The sequence below is a fragment of the Oncorhynchus tshawytscha genome, linkage group LG24 (genome assembly GCF_018296145.1).
Source record: "Oncorhynchus tshawytscha isolate Ot180627B linkage group LG24, Otsh_v2.0, whole genome shotgun sequence".
Lineage (NCBI taxonomy): Eukaryota > Metazoa > Chordata > Actinopteri > Salmoniformes > Salmonidae > Oncorhynchus > Oncorhynchus tshawytscha.
Window position 1 is genome coordinate 15,880,410 of NC_056452.1, and position 22,302 is coordinate 15,902,711.

General features: G+C 41.7%; 2 protein-coding genes across 2 annotated transcripts in view; both read left to right on the forward strand.

Moving 5' to 3' along the window:
- Positions 1-86: 86 nt before the first annotated feature.
- Positions 87-7,472, forward strand: LOC112223566. Its single transcript, XM_024386641.2, has 11 exons — positions 87-294; positions 3,320-3,353; positions 4,032-4,092; positions 4,307-4,344; positions 4,549-4,626; positions 4,843-4,908; positions 5,074-5,136; positions 5,235-5,274; positions 5,539-5,991; positions 6,214-6,306; positions 6,396-7,472. Exons 4-11 carry the CDS (start codon positions 4,330-4,332, stop codon positions 6,803-6,805), a joined length of 1,218 nt encoding a protein of 405 aa, XP_024242409.1. The 5' UTR covers positions 87-294; positions 3,320-3,353; positions 4,032-4,092; positions 4,307-4,329; the 3' UTR covers positions 6,806-7,472.
- A 707-nt stretch (positions 7,473-8,179) lies between these two features.
- The window catches only part of LOC112223565 (unconventional myosin-Id-like), a 126,849-nt gene continuing 112,726 nt past the window's right edge, over positions 8,180-22,302 (forward strand). The window contains exon 1 of the mRNA XM_042305391.1: positions 8,180-8,726. Within this exon, the coding sequence (XP_042161325.1) occupies positions 8,632-8,726 (95 nt within the window). The 5' untranslated portion in view covers positions 8,180-8,631. The remainder of the gene's footprint in view (positions 8,727-22,302) is intronic.

Consider the following 22,302-nt stretch of genomic DNA (forward strand, 5'->3'; position numbering starts at 1 on the left):
TGTAGTTAACCCTATGCCAAGTGTGGCAGAGCTGGCCTCTACAGGCAGCCCATAGCAAACAAAAAGCTCTCTCTGGAACAGCCATGGCTACTGTTAGTCCTTACACAGGACACCATCTTTAATAATGCGGCATCCTATGTGTAGCATGATCCTCAGTTTTTCATTTAGCCTTACTGTAGCAGAGTGATTTACCTGACAACAGCTAGGCAGCCTTGACGTCAGAGCTGCAGGGATTTTTTTGCAGGGACACCCTCGTCTTTGTTGACTGAATGGAATCGAGGGTGGCCTAGTCAAGTAAGGAACGTTTTACAGTTAGTCTTGTGCTCATTTCTTGAAATTCTACACATTTTGCTGTGACTTATACCATGTTAAAATTATACAATGAGGGCGCCTGAAGGTCAGGGCCCCTGAGCACATGCCCTTCATGCCCGGTCAGTAATTCGGCCATGATTATAAGTTTAGATAGCTGGCCATGATTATAAGTTTAGATAGCTGGCTAGACTACAACACAAATCTAAGTAAAGGAATGGAATAAGAAAATATAAATATATGGATGAGCAATGACCGAGTGGCATAGGCTAAGATGCAATATATAGTATAAAAGACAGTATATACATATGAGAAGACTAATGCAAGATATGTAAACATTAAAGTGACCAATGATTTCAAGTCTGTATGTAGGCCGCAGCCTCTGCGCTGGTGATGGTTGTTTAACAGTCTGATGGCCGTGCGATAGAAGCTGTTTTTCAGTCGGTTCCAGCTTTGATGCACCTGTACTGACCTCACCTTCTGGATGGTAGCGGGGTAAACAGGCAGTGGCTCGGGTGGTTGTTGTCCTTGATCTTTTTGGCCTTCCTGTGACATCGGGTGCTGTAGGTGTCCTGGAGAGCATGTAGTTTGTCCCCAGTGACGCGTTGTGCAGACCGCACCACCCTCTGGAGAGCTGTGCAGTTGCCGTAGCAAGCAGTGATACAACCCGACAGGATGCTATCAATTGTGCATCTGTAAAAGTTGGTGAGGGTTTTAGGTGACAAGCCAAATTTCTTCAGCCTCCTGAGGTTAAAGAGGTGCTGTTGCGCCTTCACCACACTGTTAGTTTGTCCATGATGTGTACGCCGAGGAACATAACTTTCTACCTTCTCCACTAATGTCCCGTCGATGTGGATAGGGGGGTGCTCCCTCTGCTGTTTCCTGAAGTCCACGATCATCTCCTTTGTTTTGTTGACGGTGAGTGAGAGGTTATTTTCCTGACACCACACTCCAAGAGCGTAATGATGAGCTTGGAGGGTACTATGGTGTTGAATGCTGAGCTGTAGTCAATAAACAGCATTCTTACATAGGTATTCCTCTTGTCCAGATGAGATGGGGCAGTGTGATGGTGATTGCATCGTCTGTGGGTCTATTGGTGCGGTAAGGAAATTGAAGTGGGTCTAGGGTGACAGGTAAGGTGGAGGTGATATGATCCTTGACTAGTCTCTCAAAGCACTTCATGATGACAGAAGTGAGTGCTACGTGGCGATAGTAATTTATTTCAGTTACCTTTGCCTTCTTGGGTACAGGAGCAATGTTGGTCATCTTCAGCAGACTGGGATAGGGAGAGATTGAATATGTCTGTAAACACACCAGCCAGCTGGTCTGGGCAGGCAGCCTTGCGAGGGTTAACACGTTTAAATGTCATACTCACGTTGGCCACGGAGAAGGAGAACCCAGTCTTTGGTAGCGGGCTGCGTCGGCGGCACTGTGTTTTTCATATTCATAAGAATAGAATTAGAACCATGAGATTAAAGTGGGATAGAGTCTTTTGTTCAATGCCCTAGGCCTAGTCTAAGAGTCTGGCAAGCCAGACCACCTGTGCCCTGGCTAAAGACGTCTGACGTGCATCCTAACAAAGAATAGCCAGTCTTGTTTATGACTGGGGGCATCCAACACAGACTAGTGACAGATGTCTGCTGTCAAGGACACACTTGCTGCAACGTACCTAGCTGACTGTGCCTAGCTAGCATTCTTTGTGAGAGGACACTTGTCATCCACCTGACAACAATGTTGTGTGGGACAACTGAAAATTGAAAGAACTCTTCAATAGCACTAGTCTAAAAAGGGATGTTCAACTGCAGACTCAATGTGTTATTTCTACCAATTTATTAAGTTTGTTTTTAGCTATGCCAGTTCATTCATCTTCTCAGTGGCATGAAACAGTAAGATACCAAAGTAGCATTGCTACTACCCCTATTGGGGTAACTTTGATGCTGCAGTGTTGGCACAGCCCTCATGCATCATTATGCAGCTGCACCCAAGGGTTTCCACTAGATAGCACAGCCACATTGAAAAAATTCATGATAACAAAAATGAGCTTTTTGATCTTAATTTTAAGTTAGGGTTAACAGTGTGGTTAGGGTTAAATGTACAATCCCATTTTAATAAGTTAAATTGTCTAAATAGGCAGGGTTTATGACTTTGTGGCTGTGGTAAGGAGTGACGACCGGCCCCAAGGGGCCAGGGTTCTGGTCTAGACGGTTTGGACTGCTCCTACAGTCTTGCTTTAGTACTGCAGTTTAATTGAAGCTGGGCCCATAAAGCCAATTTCCATAGACAGCCGCATAGAGAAGTCGGATTTGAACATTCCTAATAAGACACTTTAGTCATCTTTGTGTACAAAATATCCTTTGAATTATTAAAATAACTGTCGATGAGGCCTATTTTTCCCATCACTAACAGCCGAAAATATTAACATTTTATATTCGTCCAATGTCTACCATGTTTTTGGACAACGTGATGAAGTTACGCTGCTTGCGCTGCTCCCTGTGTGCACTGAGTGTGAAATTGGGCCGTCTAAACCGAATGCAAGCTGGATATAGACGGTCCATCGATCGCATGAGTAGATCATGTTGAAATCAATGTTCGGACATCTTGGACGTAGTCTCTTGGACGTAGTCTCAAGTTCTTTATTCCTCAGTGGCTGGGTCCCGTGTGGCTCGGTTGGTAGAACATGGCACTTGCAATGCCAGGCTGGTGGGTTCTATTCCCTAGGGAGACCAGAACAAACAAATAGGAAAATGTATGCACTCACTACTGTAAATCGCTCTGGATAAGAGCATCTGCAAAATAAATTACGTTTAAAATGTAAAAATGCCTGCACCCCTCAGTCTAGAATAGGACCTATTTTCTCTGGTTATTACAGTGCTGAGTGCATTGCTGACATTTACGCATGTAAAAACTGGACATTTTCAATACAGAGGAAACGTGAAGTAGTACTACGTATTCAACATTTTCACACGTTACTCCAATCAATGTTTCAACTATCATTGTTTTTCAATTCTAGGTTTAGCCCACAAACGATTGAATGGAAAATGCAGGTAAAGTGTTTTTAGATTCATACTGCAGCCTATGTCCCCGCTCTTAGTTTTGCTGATGCTGAAAAAACATTTGCACACCCATGGCTCCAACCAATCATATCTTGCATGTGGTTTTCCCATGCATTGCCCCATTAGCTGCTTACCCAAGCAACATGTCTCAAAACCTAAATGAAACAGATGAAAACTACTTGACAGGGAACCTTTTCATTTGAAGAGCCATTTCTGATTTTACGTTTCAGATTGGTGTATCGGGTTCATTTTATTTAATGGACAGCATCAAATTCATGGCTATATTGATCTATTATATTGATCTACCACTTAGTATCTGTTTTGTTCTGATTTGAATCAGCCCCATTAGAATAAGTTTAACTGTCCTGGTTGTCTGATATAATCAACACTGAAAGTTTCTTTCCCAATTCACCTGTGATTTTGTACCCCGATGAGGACCCATTTTGACCCATGAAAAGTCAAAATGCAGTTCATGAATATGTATAGCCAACAACTTTTTCCATGAGCCATTGTTGACCACACTGCATCCAAAACTGCTGATAGTAAGATCATTTCATGTACATGTCTGCATCTTGTCTGTGAAAAGTAACACCTAAACTTACTGAGTGGGTAAAATGCTGTTTAACTGAAGTCCTTAATAACTTCTCTTTTTTTTGTGTGTGACATTAGTCCCCGTACATGGGTATATAAGTCCATCCGCGGACTGTTTTCAAGATGCTGACCTAAACAGGTGGGGACACGTTTTTAAATTTCAAGTGCTTTGTAGGGTTATATTATTTAAAGACAAATATCAGTTTGTGTACCGTTGGTACCATTTCGAATCCTTTAGGTGCATTACATGAATCATGATGCTGATATGTTCTGGTATGTGCTGATTCAACACATTTGACAGAGGGATTTGACAGCCCTTATAGTTTCCCTATCTTTGGTATCCTAATCTACAGGGTCCCTCATCATTGACTCTGAGATGCAGTGTTTCCAGGTAAGAATATTTAGCCAGCATAATTTAAAACAAAATACCTTATATCTGATCACGCTCCTCTTCTAATTAATATGTAATTACATATGTAATTACAAGAGCATTAATGTGGGAATAGCACAATATCTAAAAAAAAATTATCTTAGAAATGTATAATAATTGAAATAGTACTATCTTATATAATTGATTTGTCACTGTTTTCCCTAGATGATTGCGTTAACTGTGGCTGTGTTCTTTGCTGTGCTATCATCCTACACAGTGGGCTCAGTAGGGAATGCCAGTTCTGTGAGTATCAACTACTCAGAGTGATGTTCAAAAGCAGAGCAGATGGAGATTTGGAATATAGAAATCATACATTATGTATTAAATACGTTCTTCCCAATGTTGTTTACATCAGATGGAAGTTCCAAACCCAACCTAATAATGAGATTAGCACAGTGCTATAAAACTTCCAAAGGTTTGCCGAATTAATAATGCTTTTTAAAAATCTTAATCTTCCAGGTTGAGTTTAAGATTTGGAAGTTTGAGGATCAACCTTTGGTGATGCAACTTGCTGCTGTCTACAAGGTAATGCAATTTTTGAAACTTAAATGACATGTTTTAGAAATTCTTTCTATGATGTAGTCTAAGAATCAATCTTTGTTCGCCCCTAAACAATAATGCTGCGTAAACAAGATTCATTAGATATTCATTGGTTATTGTCATATTAAAAAATTATAATAATCTATTCAGGAAATGGAACACTTCAAATGTGAACAAACAAATATCAGGCAACAGCTGGAGGCCCTGAATCAGGTAAGGGATTTTCCACTTAATTAAGATCTATCTTTTGTGATAGGATACTTCTTTAAACGGGCAGATTAGATTTTTTGATTCTGTTTCTTCTTCCACAGATGCTGACAAGCCCTAAGAATGAGACTACAACAGAAATAGGTCAGTGAATGAAATGATATGATTATTAGTCCTTTACATCACAATTACATTTCTACAACTTTTTTAATGAAGAAAATTTGTGCAGCTTGTTATGTAGTATACCTGTCAGACATTTACTGCAGTCGATTTCATTATTGTTACAAGTAAAATTTGATCATCATTATAATCCTTGACAAGATATCCATATGACTAGCGTTAGTGTGAGCATAACTGGTCTGTTGTTCCTTTCCTGTCTGGCCTCTGTCTATGTGATATCTCTGGTAGGCAGCACTTCTCTTGTTTACCCCCCAAACCATGGAGAGGGGGACATCGTGCGGTCATCAGAGGAAGAAGACTCCATGCGACCCTTCGATCCCTGCTTCCGCTACACCGTCCTGGACCAGCCCTGGAGGGCCACTAACACCAGCATCAAGAACAAGATGTGTGACCGCAACGTCAAGTGGCAAGGCTGGTACCGCCTGTTCTACAAGGGCAACAGTCTGCAGATGCCCGAGAGGTGTGTGCCCATGAACAAGTGTGGCACCCACGCCCCCCTGTGGCTGGCCGGACCTCACCCGAAGAGGAGGGAAGGGATCGTCACCCGCAAGGTCTGTGGCCACTGGAACAAGAACTGCTGCGCTTTCAAGTCCACACCCATCAAAGTGAAGAAGTGCCAGGGCAATTATTACGTCTACAAGTTAACCAAACCGATGACATGTCACCTGGCCTACTGTGCAGGTAAGATTGGTCTTTGTGAGCCAGTTTCCCAGACACAGACTAAGTGTAAGTCCTAGACTAAAAGCATTTTCAATCGAGATTCTCCATTAAAAACGCCTTTTAGGGCAGGACTTGGCTATAATTTGTGTCTGGGAAACAGACACAATATGTATAGCTAGAACTCTCATTGTGGTAGTTTATGAGTGTTTTACAATTTGAACATGTGACATCCCCCCCCGTCAGATATCAACACCATTGTGTGTGGAAAGTGCAGGAAAAGCGAGACCTGTGTAAGTCGAGACAAAATAAACTGGAGGTGTAAGAAGAAGCCAAGACGTGAGTGGTCATAAAACATTTTGAATGAAAACAATCAAAATACATTCCCAAATGTCCATGCTGATCTCTGGTCATTTTCTCACCTCCAGCCCTGAAGAGAAAAGTCCACTTCTTTGCCTCCTATCCCGGGCCCATCTCAGGCAAGGTGAACCGCATCAAGTACAGGACTGTCCTTGTGAACGTTGGGCGAGCCTTCAACCGGAGGACCGGGGTGTTCCGGGCTCCTGTTAAAGGAGTCTACCAGTTCTTCTTCTCCACACAGAGTGGGAAACATGGTGTCAAGACGGACCTATGGTTGGTGATCAATGGTTACTGGGTGGCTGTCTCTCACACCAAAATCAGTAGTCCCTCCACTGTGGGTAATCTGTCCACTTATATGACCTTTCTGCGCAGAGGGTCCCTGGTGTATGTGAGCCAAGACTGTGGTAGCTCTTGGGCCACTGCTTCATCCAATACCATCACATTTGGTGGGTCACTGCTTGTTCAGTCGAAGAGGTAGACTAAAGCCAATATGTGTCTGTTTTCATTTAGTATATGATTCTTATTTATAGATTTAATGGTGTTTCTGTCAAAACAGCGTTGCAGTTAAAAACAATTCTTCTAACATTTAATTTTTTATTTTGGTCATTTAGCATAGTCTACACTCTTGTCCAGAGCAACTTACAGTCAGATGCATGGACATCAATCATTTGGCTTAAAATAAATACTGTATGTTGCTTGTGTAGTAAGTGAAAGTTTGCTTTAATTCAAAATGAAAACAATTTAGATTCTCAAGAGTTGAAATTAGGCAGTCTTAATGTAATTCTCAGATTGTTTGACATTTAATTTCCATATTTTGCTGACATTCGCAAAAGGCACCAGTAAGAAAAATATTTCCCGCCCATGATGTTTTCAGAGTAAAATGCTGTGTTAGTTGATACTCTATATCACTAAGATAGGCCTTTTTGTATTTTAATACAATTACAGTACAGTAATAAGAGATTCTAAAATAATAGCCTACCTCTCTCAAACACAAGATGGCATACTAGGGCATACAATTGTAATTAGTAGACAAATTACATCAGCATCAGTGAAGTGATATAGACTGTCAGTCATTAACCTATATGTTGAGTTTATTTTGCCAGTGTTCAGTAGGCCTAATTCCAATAAATTAAAAGTGCTGAGTGTGTTTTTGTCATATGTTCATCATCATCTATATGGTCAGTCAATGGTACAAATTCTGTAACAGGGAGTTGAGTTGAGCCTAAAAATTACAGGCGGTCTTGAAAAAAAAAAGTGTTTTATCTTTTACATCCTATTATTCTTGACATACAAAAACTACCCAAAGACCGGAAGCTCTGATTTTCAGGGGAAACGGTAGAGAGCACCTGTGATGCAACTTCCACCTTTGGAAGTTAACAAGACCACGCTCTATTTTTTAATGTACAAATATCAACAAACAAAAGAGGAATAGTCACATGCAAACAAGCATACGCCACGCTCTCTCTTAACTCCTTCACATTTACTGGATTGTATGAACAGTGCAGAGAACCTTCCCCAACAGTATTTTTAAAATTCCAGTCAAGACCAGAATGTTGGGGGATCAAGTTTCAGGTGTTTCTTTTAGGCCTGCTATGTAGATTAGTCTGCACATAAGAGATGTTGTAGGCTATGAATGTTTCCTTATATGGCGTAATTATTGGGAATCATTTGAGGCCCTGACTAGGCATACTGATTTGGATTCGAAGAACTTGTCAAAATGACTAGTCACCCGAGAAATGTATAAAACTCTTCAGTTGTCATGGGAATTGTACTTTTTTCAAAATGTACACATGACAAGTTTAGACCAACACTTCTGACCAGGGGGTGGAGCGTTGCGAGGCGGGTAGGATTGTATTCGTCTGTATAGAGTCGAGACGAGAAATTCAAGGAAAGGGCTCTATTGATAGGCGTTTAGTGTAACGGGACTCCTTTTCGGCGAAAGCAACAAGTGTCTGGATATGAAAGCATATTCTGAACTAACCATTCCTATTTGAAACCGTCCGTTGTATTGAGAACAAATACTTAGATACGTTTTGCTATAAGTTTGGCTGTTTTGTATCGTTTCCTTATTTTTTTGCAGCTCATTCAAAATGAGTAAAAAATAACATCGTATCACTTGTACTGTTGACTAACGTTACTTGAATGAAGACAATGCTCCTCGACCATTTAGAGCTTGAATAGGTGCACTGACCAGCTCGCCATTGTTTACCTGGTGTCGCGGAGGACCACCTCAAAACAGTGAAGTTGTCTTTTTCAAAAAAGTATTTTCTTCTGAACCGATTAAAAAAAAAAAAAAAATACAACATGGCAGAACACGAGAGTCTGGAGTTTGGAAAGGCTGACTTTGTTCTTCTGGACAATGTTTCTTTGGAGGAATTCATGGCTAACCTAAAGCTCAGGTAGGCAGTGGCGTCCACCACGGTCATTCACCTCAATGAGGCGAGACGTAGCCTGCTGGTTCAGGAAAGCCATGTTTCCTTGTCTGATGGACGCTTTTTATCGTACTAAGCCTAAATAATTATACTTTTTTTGTTCGTTCAATTAGGCCACTATGTGTATAGGACTGACTAATGTATGAGTTGTTTTCAAGCACCACAGGTGCAAGAGTGCTTGCTGTTCATTTTGACAGGTCAGAGTTGCAGTGCTACATTCCTACACCACACCTTACAATATAATTGTCAGATTTGTTTATTTTTAGTTGGCTGTGCCAGACTGCCGATGCCATAGCCGAGGCTACTATTTAATGACTTTTCAGAGTAATATAAATGGAATTGCCATTCAATTATGGAGTGCAACATTTGTTTATCACTAGTTTCCATCCAACCATTTCATGCGGATGAATTATAACCTGACGAAGAAAAAAGAAAGCCACGAGCAGGCTGATGAAAACATGAAATTGTTTTTTCCGTTTGATAAAGTGAAATAATATTGCTCTTATCCATAATAATGGTACCCTACCCGCACTGTATCTGCGAGCTGTTGGCTGGAGCGCATGTACCAAGACCAGAGTGGGCACATTTGCTATATAATGCAACAGTTTTTGCGAGAAAAAAAAAACATCAGTAGAGTTGAAAATGCGATGGAAACCATTTGAATTTCTATTTTTAATTCGGTACATGGGAATTTATCGGCAAAAGTAATTTTTATGCGCACTACGTCATCACCCACAGACTTTTATCCGCAAATAAGTCAATTGATGGAAACATCGCTGGTGGGGAAAATGCTCAAATCAAAGTTTATTTGTCACGTGCATGCCTCAAACCATGGCTTCTGGTTGGGGTATGTAGTACAATCACTGTGGGGACGACGTCCTCAATGCACTTATTGATAAAGCCAGTGACTGATGTGGTGTATTCCTCAATGTCATCGGAAGAATCCCAGAACATGTTCCAGTCTGTGATGGCAAAGCAGTCCTGTAGTTTAGCATCTGCTTCATCGGACCATTTTTTTATAGACCGAGTCACTGGTGCTTCCTGATTTAATTTTTGCTTGTAAGCAGGAATCAGGAGGATAGAGTTGTGGCCGGATTTACCAAATTGAGGGCGAGGGAGAGCTTTGTATGTGTCTCTGTGTGTGGAGTACAGGTGATCTAGATTTGTTTTCCCTCTGGTTGCACATTTAACATGTTGATAGAGATTTGGTAGAACTGATTTAAGTTTCCCTGCATTAAAGTCTCCGGCCACTAGGAGCACCGCCTCTGGGTGAGTCGTTTCCTGTTTGCTTATTTCCTTATACAGCTGACTGAGTGCGGTCTTAGTGCCAGCATCTGTCTGTGGTGGTAAATAAACAGCCACGAAAAGTATAGCTGAGAACTCTCTAGGCAAGTAGTGTGACCTGCAGTTTATCACAATATACTCAACTTCAGGCGAGCAAAATCTAGAGACTTCCTTAGATTTCGTGCACCAGTCGTTGTTTACAAATATGCACAGAATGTCAGGGTGGGGACTTGTGGATGGGAGTCCCTTTTTTATGTAATGCTCATTGTAATAGCTTACTCCTGTTGACTTGAATATGGCCAGAGATGATTCTAGTAGATCTTCTCAAATCATTTTCTGTTCTGATAATGCAATGAAATTAGTTGGAACAATATTGAAGTCTGTTTTCCTAAGCACCTCGAGCCTACATCAAAGTGCAAGTCACACTTCCTTATTGCTGACGTCAATGAACGATGTCAACACCTTGACCTGTTCGAATTACTGCAGGTAATGGCGACGAGCTGAACTTTAGCTTACTCGCTTAACATTACCACGTTTGAGACTTTTATGGAAATTACCTCTAAATATTTGGAACATTATAGCCCACAGGAGGTTGGTGGCACCTTAATCGGGGAGGATGGGCTCCTGGTAATGGCTGGAGCAGAATGAGTTGAATGGTATCAAATACATCAAACACATGGTTTCCAGGTGTTTACCATTCCATTTGCTCCGTTCCGGCCATTATTATGAGCCGTTCTCCCCTCAGCAGCCTCCTGTGTTAGACATGACAATGGCAGAGAACCAGACTTAAGGATCTAGTTTCCTGAAGATCAATTATATAGCTTACCAAAAGACCTTACTTTCTAGGCAGCCTCTCCAATGTTTGTTTCTGCTCAAATAAACATCCATATAACTTGTCATCCTTTAATGGGCCTCAACCCAGTCAATATTCTCTTGCTATCTGAACTATAGTATTATACAAACCGCAGTTTGTAATCCATGCATGGAAATGGGAAACATACAGCTCTGTTATTGAATGCATGTGTAAACAGACATAGGCCTACATCTTATATGTCTGAAATTATCTTTATCATACGTAACATTGGTGCCAAGTCATATTTGTTTTACCCAGGGGCCTCCAAACCTGTTCTTGGAGTCCTACCCACCTGTAGGTTTTCACTCCAACCCCAGTTGTAACTAACCTGATTCATCTTATCAATTATTAGAATCAGGGGTGCTAGATTAGGGTCGGAGCGAAAATCTACAGGATGGTAGCTCTCCAAGAGCAGGGTTGGCGAGCCCTGGTTGTAACTGAGTGGAGAAAGTGCCCTCCAACACAACTCATGACCTAGAAGCCAGTTCCACTGTGTTTTTTTCATTGTTCCTCTCTAATCAGACTGATTTAGACATGGGACACCAGGTGTGTGCAATTATCAGGTAGAAAACCAGCAGGCTCTGGACCTTGTAGGGTCAGGGTTGAATAGTGGATTTGGGAACTATTTGACAGACCACAGACAGACCATGTAGTTCAGAGTCTTTTCACAGACACACGTCTAAAGCTGTCCTCACAATTATTAGATTTTATTGGTGTTTCTATCCTGATAAGCATCCAGTTTATAACGTAGCTGTTTGCATTTGATAGCCAGGCAGCAGGATCTGCATGCATCATTTTCCTAGCTCTCCCTGGACCTACTGTTTGTTTTCCCTCCAGCTGGACAAGCCAGAGTGGAGAGGATGTATGCAAGTTGTTATTTGCAGAGGGTGTGACCGACCAGGAGCACTTCCTCCTCCTGTCCCTTCTCATCCTGTGTGTGTGTGTGCAGCAGGGTGAAGGAGGCGTAGAGAAACACTTGGAGAAGGGATACACCAACAAGAGTACATGAGGCATCTATTTGCCTCCTTCAATAGCTATTTAAAAAGGTGCAAAATTTCCCAAATATCCACTTTCAATGCCATCGTGGCTCTTGGGGGTGTATTTTGCGGTCAGCCCATGATAGCCATGTTGAGTCGCTAATCAGAATCTATCCCCTAGTGACTATATGATAAATGATGTGGAGTAGCCTGCTTAGTTTCCGTCTTCTTTTGGCCAGAGTGCTTGTCCAGTTGACATTTACTTTGTTTGACTTAAAGTTGAACAGTCTGGCCTCAGGGAGCACAGTGCCAAGGAACTTCCTAAATATAACCCCAACAGATGCCCAATCTCTTTGGAAACGTTCCATACGAAAACAGTGAAACTCCAGTAAAGGTCTTGGGAATTTGCTTCAATGGACCAGTCAGCAGATAAGAGGCCATGAAGCCTCTACAGCACATTGGAACTGAGCAAATAAACCATTGTGATCCAACCTAACAATGGTGGAAACTGTAAAGGAAAGGTGGTAGTCTCGAAGTTTCTTTCCTCATGTCTGATTCTGCAACCTCTTGATATATACACCTCTGGGGGTGTACACCAAATACTCTTCTTTGGAGCACAATGTTATCACTGTTCACTGTTTGTCTTTATATGGCACTTTGGCAGTGTTGTTTTGTCTGTTGCTGGGCCTGCAGGGAACTTTTTTGGCAAACCGCTACCATTAACAAAACAATAGTATATATTTTTTTATTCTTCCAAAACGGGCATCCCACATACTGCAGATGAAATAGTTGACAACCACTCTACTTGTCATTAGCTAAAAATGTTCACTTCTCTCACTGATGCCCAAACCTCCATCCTCTTTCTAGATCTTGCTTTTCTACGTTTCTATGTCAGTCTCTCCTGGCTCAAAGTTGAGGAGAGATTGACTTCATCGCTATTGGTCTTTGTGCAGTTGGCACACGCATTGGTACAACACAAGACATGCAACCAGAGGCCTCTTCACAGTCCCCAGGTCCAGAACAGAGGTTGTGAAATGGACAGTATTAAATAGAGCCGTGACTACACGGAACTCTCTGCCACCCCAAGTAACTCAAACTAGCAATAAAACCAGTTTAAAAAAACAGATAAAAGAACGCCTTACTGCACAAAGGGGACTGTGAAGAGACACAGCCATTTTATATTTATTGTATTGTAATTTCCACTGTACTATGTATTAGACCAATATATTGTGTGTATGTACTGATATGTAGGCTATGTGTGACGTTTTAAATGTACAGTGCATTCGAAAAGTATTCACACCCCTTGACTTTTTTCACATTTTGTTACGTTGCAGCCTTAATCTACACACAATAACCCATAATGAACATTTTCAAATGTGTGTATATATACATTTTTTAATAAATACCTTATTTAGATAAGTATTCAGATCCTTTGCTATGAGACTCGAAATTGAGCTCAGGTGTATCCTGTTTCCATTGATCATCCTTGAGTCCACCTGTGGTTAATTCAATTGATTGGACATGATTTGGAAAGGCACACACCTGTCTATATAAGGTCCCACCATTGTCAGTGTGTATCAGAGCAAAAACCAAGCCATGAGGTATAAGGAATTGTCCTTAGAGCGCTGAGACAGGATTGTGTGCAGGCACAGATCTGGGGAGGGGTACAGCAACATTCCTGCAGCATTGAAGGACCCCAAGAAGACAGTGGCCTCCATCATTCTTAAAAGGAAGAAGTTTGTAACCACCAACACTCTTCCTAGAGCTGGCCACCCAGCCAAACTGAGTAATCGGGCAAGAAGGGCCTTGGTCAGGGAGGTGACCAAGAACCTAATGGTCACTCTGACATAGATCCAGAGTTCCTCTGTGGCAATGAGAGAACCTTCCAGAAGGACAACCAACTCTACAGCACTCCACCAGTCAGGCCTTTATGGTAGATTGGACAGACTGAACCACTCAGTAAAAGGCACATGACAGTCCACTTGGAGTTTGCCAAAAGGCACCTAAAGACTCTCAGACCATGAGAAACAAGCTTCTCTAGTCTGATGAAACCAAGATCAAACTCTTTGGCCTGAATGCCAAGCGTCACGTCTGGAAGAAACCTGGCCCCATACCTACAGTCAAGCGTAGTGGAAGCATCATCCCGTGGGGATGATTTTCAGGGACTGGGAGACATTTCAGGATTGAGGGGAAAGATGAACAGAGCAAAGTACATCAAGGACCTCTCTGAAAATCTGCTACAGAGTGCTTAGGACCTCAGACTGAGTGCGATGGTTCACCTTCCAACAGGACAACAACCCTAAGCACACAGCCAAGACAACGCAGGAGGGGCTTCGGGACAAGTCTCTGAACTTGTCTTTGAGTAGCCCAGCCAGAGCCCTGAATCAAACCCGATCGAACATCTCTGGAGAGACCTGAAACTAGCTGTGCAGCGACGCTCCCCATCCAACCTGGCAGAGCTTGAGAGGATCTGCAGAGAATGGGAGAAACTCCCCAAATACAGCTGTGCCAAGCTTGTAGCCTCAAACTCAAGACTCGATGCTGTAATCGCTGCCAAAGAGTAAAGTGATATTTCAGTTACATTTTTAATACATTTGCAAAAATGTTTAAACCTATTTTTGCTTTGTCACTATGGGGTATTGTGTGTAGATTGAGGGGGTGAGGGAAACAATTTAATCCATTTTAGAATGAGGCTGAAACAAAATGTGGGGAAAGTGAAGGGGTCTGAATACTTTCCGAATGCACTGTATGTATTTCAGGCCTTGACTAAAAATGTTCTGTACTGTTTTATGTGGACCCTAAGTAGCTGATGCTTTTGCAGTGGCTAATGGGGATCCTAATAAATACCAGATTGAGACATTTCTTTGAAAATGTGTACTTAAAAAAAAAAAAACATGTTTTATTTTTTTAATTCATGAGAAAAATAGTTACAACTAGCCTTATAGTGACCCTGCCCATCAATGCTACTCTAGTTGTGTTGGGTTGGTTAGATTAGGATGCAGGTTTCTTTTGCCAGCCAAGAGAAAATGCTTTACACCTAATCAAAACATGAAGATGGTGGTATCCCTTGTAGGGAACATCATGACTTAGGGACTACAGTATTACTCTTTTTGTGTAGTATACAAAGCTAAAAATGTTCTGTGTCTATCGTCGTTTCAATTGGTTTGATCTTTGAACTCCTAAGAGGGTTTTGGGGGATTGGGAAAGGAAGGAGACAAAAATATGGCATCTGGAGGAAGGCAAAGGAAAGCTGCCTTTTCCCATTGGCATTTCCCTTTCTTTGGCCTCACATTTAATTGTTTCTGCATGTCCTCTCTAAGCCTGAATATTGGCTGAAACTATCTGACAAGGCACAATGTCGAGATTGCAAGTCTTACTGAAGTTATGATGACAAGATTAAAATAATAACACTCGGATGACAACATGAGGAATAGGCTCATGATTTTCATGTACCGTACACAGAACTGGCGCTCCACTTCCTGCTCAGAGTGGGACTGTATCTGCATGAAAGCACCTCCCAATTCCTCAGGGAGAGTTGTTAGAGTCCACTCTGGCTAGGAAAGGCATACTCTGCCAAATTGAGTTTGTGTGTCTGGTCTACCATTGAGCCCCACTGTAACCCAGTATCTGCAGTGTATCCTATGGCTTTAAAGGAGAATTGAAGCTTTTCTTTTTTTCTACAACCAAATCTCTATTTTATAGATGGTTCCAGATACTTTTTTTTAGGAATTTCACTTGTTTTTCAGAAACTTAGCCAAACCTGCGATTCACTTCCTCATCCTCGTTGTGCAGTACGGGGGCTCTGAAAAACATAAACACATGCTCCAAAAACACTAAAATAAGCCCTTTTAGAAACGGAAAAGCTCTGTATAGTGATGCAGGTCTTTAGATGTTGTACACATGTAATTGTCATTCTGAATTTGATCTGCAATGTTATACCATTTGGTTGCGACTAGAGTGACTGTTCATTCTAGCAGCAGGCTACATGGAGAATGGAACAGCTGGATAGGGGAAACTGCTCGAGTCACACAAAATAGAATACACCGGCTGGAAAGACCTGCATCACTATACTGAGAGTGTTTCCATTTCTAAAAAGACAAATTTGGGTGTTTTTGGAGCATTTGTTCAAGATCTTAGAGCCCCTGTACTGCACAACAAGGATGAGGAAGTGAATTGCTGGTTGGAGTAAGTTTCTCAAAACAAGTAAACTCGCAAGTGTCTGGACCCTTCTATAACATGCTATTTACATAAACATTTAGATTTGGTTGTAAAAAAAAAAACTAACTTCTTCTTTAACCACTATGAAAGTGCTGAACAAATAGGGCCTGGCAGCTTCTCCCATTTCAGGCTTGTTAACGTTAATTTGTTGCTGTAACAGCAGATTTAATCGTCGAATAGGTGCGACACACCGAACATAGCAACCCGACTCCCTCCCTGCAGAGCAAACACAGGGATCAAAGTCTCTCCACAGTTCAGGTGCAGTGAGCAGAAGCAGACGAGAGAGGTCGTCTTCCTGTTGTACACTATCGGTCCTAATATACACTGAACAAAAATCTAAACTCAACCTGCAACAATTTCAAAGATTTTACTGAGTTAAAGTTCATATAAGGAAATCAGTCAATTGAAATAAGTCCCTAATCTATGGATTTCACATGATTTGGAATTCAGATATGCAGTTGTTGGTCACAGATACCTTAAAAAAAAGTAGGGGTGTGGATCAGAAAACCAGTCTGTATCTGGTGTGATCACCATTTGCCTCATGCAGCGTGACATCTCCTTCCAATAGAGTTGATCAGGCTGTTGATTGTGGCCTGTGGAATGTTGTCCCACTCCTCTTCAATGACTGCGACGTTTCTGGACATTGGCGGGAACTGGCTGTTGTTCACATCGAACCAGAGCATCCTGAACATGCTCAACGGGTGACATGTCTGGTGAGTATGCAGGCCATGGAAGAACTGGGCCATTTTCAGCTTCCAGGAATTGTGTGCAGATCCTTGCGACATGGGGCTGTGCATTATCATGCTGAAACGTGATGGTGGCAGATAAATGGGACGATAATGGGCCTCAGGATCTCATCACAGTATCTCTGCATTCCAATTGCCATCGATAAAATGCCATTGTGTTCGTGGTCCGTAGTTTATGCCTGACAAATTCTCTAAAACGATGGAGGCAGTTTAATTCATTCAATTCTCTGGCAACAGCTCTGGTGGACATTCCTGTGGTCAGCATGCCAATTGCATGCTACCTCAACTTGAGACATCTGTGACATTGTGTTGTGTGACAAAGCTGCACATTCTAGAGTGGCCTTTTATTGTCCCCAGCACAAGGTGCACCTGCAATGGTCAAGCTGTTTAATCAGCTTCTTGATATGCCACACCTGTCAGGTGGATGGATTATCTTGGCAAAGGACAAATGGTGTGGATGATTTCTGGGATCTTTTATTTCAGCTCATGAAACATGGGACCAACACTTTACATGTTGCGTTTATATACAATACCAGTCAACCTTCAAGGGTTTTTCTTTTCACTATTTTCTACATTGTAGAATAATAGTGAAGACATCAAAACTATGGAATAACACATATGTAATCATGTGTTATTGGTAATCATGTGGCGGCAGGTAGTTTACTGGTTAGAGCATTGGTCTAGTAACTGAAAGTTTGCAAGATCGAATCCCCGAGCTGACAAAGTAAAAAAAATCTGTCATTCTGCCTCTGATCAAGGCAGTTAACCCACTGTTCCTCGGCCGTCATTAAAAATAAGAATTTGTTCTTAACTGACTTGACTAGTTAAATAAAGGTAAAATAAATAAATAAATGAATAACAAAAAAACTGTTTAACAAATCAAAATATGTACGTTAGGGTCATACAGTAAGTTACCCATCTTATGTATGGAATGTGTGCTACTCATTCAGTAGACAGTTCTGTCTGGCATATGCTCACTGCACAGGGCAATCTATCCTAGCTCTGGGAAGACCTTGATTCAATCTTGATAGATTCAATGAGATTAGGTTTCCCAATTAAGGCTGTCTGGCTTTAACGAGGTGAAGCACATCCTCCACTACATTAACTTTCTGCTGTAATTTCCCAGAAACCAATTTACTTATAGACATGACGCATGTTGCATTCATGTGATTAACGATCCGTTTCTGTAATGAATGAGTAAGGTGTTTGTCATGAATCCCTTGTCATGTCATCCAAGAATCCCTTAAAGGCCCAGTGCAGTCAAAAACTTGATTTTTCCGTGTGTTTTATATATATATATATATATTACATATACATATATATATATACACACACACACACACACACACTGACCAAAAGTATGTGGACATGTGCTCGTTGAACATTTCATACCAAAATCATGGGCATTAATATGGAGTTGGTCCCCGCTTTAATGCTATAACAGCCTCTACACTTCTTGGAAGGCTTCCCACTAGATGTTGGAACTAGAGGTCGACCGATTATGATTTTTCAACGTCGATACCGATTATTGGAGGACCAAAAAAGCCGATACCGATTAATCGGCCGATTTTTTTTAGCATTGTATTTGTAATAATGCCAATTACAACAATACTGAATGAACACTTATTTTAACTTAATATAATACATCAATAAAATCAATTTAGCCTCAAGTAAATAATGAAACATGTTTAATTTGGTTTAAATAATGCAAAAACAAAGTGTTGGAGAAGAAAGTAAAAGTGCAATATGTGCTTTGTAAGAAAGCTAATGTTTCAGTTCCTTGCTCAGAACATGAGAACATATGAAAGCTGGTGGTTCCTTTTAACATGAGTCTTCAATATTCCCAGGTAAGAAGTTTTAGGTTGTAGTTATTATAGGAATTATAGGACTATTTCCCTCTATACCATTTGTATTTCATATACCTTTGACTATTGGATGTTCTCATAGGCACTTTAGTATTGCCAGTGTAACAGTATAGCTTCCGTCCCTCTCCTCCCTGGGCTCGAACCAGCAACACATCGACAACAGCCACCATCGAAGCAGCGTTACCCATGCAGAGCAAGGGGAACAACTACTAGAAGGATCAGAGCGAGTGACGTTTGAAACGCTATTAGCTCGCGCTAACTAGCTAGCCATTTCACTTCGGTTACACCAGCCTCATCTCGGGAGTTGATAGGCTTGAAGTCATAAACAGCACAATGCTTGACACACAACAAAGAGCTGCTGGCAAAATGCACGAAAGTGCTGTTTGAATGAATGTTTACGCGCCTGCTTCTGCCTACCACCGCTCAGTCAGATACTTAGATACTTGTATGCTTGTATGCTCAGTCAGATTATATGCAACGCAGGACACGCTAGATAATATCTATTAATATCGTCAACCATGTGTAGTTAACTAGTGATTATGATTGATTGTTTTTTATAAGATAAGTTTAATGCTAGCTAGCAACTTACCTTGGCTTACTGCATTCGCGTAACAGGCAGTCAGTCTCCTTGTGGAGTGCAACGAGAGAGAGGCAGGTCGTTATTGCGTTGGACTAGTTAACTGTAAGTTTGCAAGATTGGATTCCCCGAGCTGACAAGGTGAAAATCTTTCGTTCTGCCCCTAAACAAGGCAGTTAACCCACCATTCCTAGGCCGTAATTGATAATAAGAATGTGTTCTTAACTGACTTGCCTAGTTAAATACAGGTATAAAAATAATAATAATAAAATAACATGTAAAAATCTGCAAATCGGCACCCAAAAATACTGATTAACTATTGTTATGAAAACTTGAAATCGGCCCTAATTAATCGGCCATTCCGATTAATCGGGCGACCTCTAGTTGGAACATTGCTGCGGGGACTTGCTTCCATTCAGCCACAAAAGCATTAGTGAGGACATGCACAAATGTTGGGCAATTAGGCTTGCAATTCACCCCAAAGGTGTTCGATGGGATTGAGGTCAGGGCTCTGTGCAGGACAGTCAAGTTCTTCCACACCGATTTTGACAAACCATTTCTGTTTGGACCTCTATTTGTGCACAGGGGCATCATCATGCTGAAACAGGAGGGCCTTCCCCAAACTGTTGCCACAAAGTTGGAAGCACAGAATCACCTAGAATGTTATTGTATGCTGTAGCGTTAAGATTTCCCTTCACTGGAACTAAGGGGCCTATCCCGAAACATGAAAAATAACCCCAGACCATTATTTATCCTCCACCAAACATTACAGTTGGTTGTATTGGGGCAGGTAGCGTTCTCCTGGCATCCGCCAAACCCAGATTCGTCCGTCGGACTGCCAGATTGTGAAGCATGATTCATCACTCCAGAGAAGGTGTTTCCACTGCTCCAGCGTCCAATGGCAGTGAGCTTTACACCACTCTAGCCAACGCTTGGCATTGTGCTTGTGTGCAGCTGCTCGGCCATGGAAACCCATTTCATGAAGCTCCCGACAAACAGTTATTCTTTGAGCAGGGCGGCAGGTAGCCTAGTGGTTAGAGCGTTGGGCCGGTCACCGAAAGGTTGCTAGATCGAATCCCCGTGCTGACAAGGTAAAAATCTGTTGTTCTGCCTCTGAACAAGGCAGTTAACCCACTGTTCTAGGCCATCATCGTAAATAAGAGTTTGTTCTTAACTGACGTGCCTAGTTAAATATAAATTGTGCTGATGTTGCTTCCAGACGCAGTTTGGAACTCGGTAGTTTTATTTAATTTATTTTATTTCACCTTTATTTAACCAGGTAGGCTAGTTGAGAACAAAACAGTCAATAATACAGTAGAACAAAAGAAAACAAAAAGTCTATATACAGTGAGTGCAAATGAGGTAAATTAAGGAAATAAATAGGCCATGGTGGGGAAGTAATTACAATATAGCAATTAAACACTGGAATGGTAGATCGGCAGAAGATGAATGTGCAGGTAGAGATACTGGAGTGGAAAGGAGCCAAATAAATAAATACCAGTATGGGGATGAGGTAGGTAGATAGATGGGCTGTTTACAGATAGGTTAAGTACAGGTGCAGTGATCTGGAAACTGCTCTGACAGCTGGTGCTTAAAGCTAGTGAGGGAGATGTGAGTCTCCAGCTTCAGAGATTTTTGCAATTCGTTCCAGTCATGGGCAGCAGAGAACTGGAAGGAAAGATGACCAAAGGAGGAATTGGCTTTGGGGGTGACCAGTGAGATATACCTGCTGGAGCGCGTGCTACGCGCGTAGTGAGTGTTGCAAACAAGGACAGATGATTTGTATGTGCTTCAGCCCTCGCCCCGTTCTGTGAGCTTGTGTTACCTACCACTTCGAGGCTGAGCTGTTGTTGCTCCTAGATGTTTCCACTTCACAATAACAGCGCAGATAATTGACCGGGGCAGCTCTAGCAGGGCAGAAATGTTACGAACTGACTTGTTGGAAAGGTGGAATCCTGTGAAGGTGTCATGTTGCCAATGTTTGTGTGCTCAATTGTATACACCTGTCAGCAACTGGTGTGGCTGAAATAGCCAAATCCACTAATTTGAAGGGGTGTCCACATACAGTGGGGCAAAAAAGTATTTAGTCAGCCATTGTCAGCCACCAATTGTGCAAGTTCTCCCACTTAAAAAGATGAGAGAGGCCTGTAATTGTCATCATAGGTAGACTTCAACTATGACAAACAAAATGAGAAAAAAAATCCAGAAAATCACATTGTAGGATTTTTTATGAATTTATTTGCAAATTATGGTGGAAAATAAGTATTTGGTCACCTACAAACAAGCAAGATTTCTGGCTCTCACAGACCTGTAACTTCTTCTTTAAGAGGCTCCTCTGTCCTCCACTCGTTACCTGTATTATTGGCACCCGTTTGAACTTGTTATCAGTATAAAAGACACCTGTCCACAACCTCAAACAGTCACACTACAAACACCACTATGGCCAAGACCAAAGAGCTGTCAAAGGACACCAGAAACAAAATTGTAGACCTGCACCAGGCTGGAAAGACTGAATCTGCAATAGGTAAGCAGTTTGGTTTGAAGAAATCAACCGTGGGAGCAATTATTAGGAAATGGAAGACATACAATACCACTGATAATCTCCCTCGATCTGGGGCTCCACGCAAGATCTCACCCCGTGGGGTCAAAATGATCACAAGAACGGTGAGCAAAAATCCCCCCAAAAAACACACGGGGGGACCTAGTGAATGACCTGCAGAGAGCTGGGACCAAAGTAACAAAGCCTACCATTAGTAACACACTACGCCGCCAGGGACTCAAATCCTGCAGTGCCAGATGTGTCCCCCTGCTTAAGCCAGTACATGTCCAGGCCCGTCTGAAGTTTGCTAGAGAGCATTTGGATGATCCAGAAGAAGATTGGGAGAATGTCATATGGTCAGATGAAACCAAAATAGAATTGTTTGGTAAAAACTCAACTCGTCGTGTTTGGAGGACAAAGAATGCTGAGTTGCATCCAAAGAACACCATACCTACAGTGAAGCATGGGGGTGGAAACATCATGC

Bases quoted from the DNA above. Each gene is read 5' to 3' on its own strand.
- LOC112223566 (XM_024386641.2), top strand. The intron at 5,137-5,234 runs GTAAGGGATTTT...CTTCTTCCACAG, and splicing joins AGCTGGAGGCCCTGAATCAG to ATGCTGACAAGCCCTAAGAA. The intron at 6,307-6,395 runs GTGAGTGGTCAT...TCTCACCTCCAG, and splicing joins GTGTAAGAAGAAGCCAAGAC to CCCTGAAGAGAAAAGTCCAC.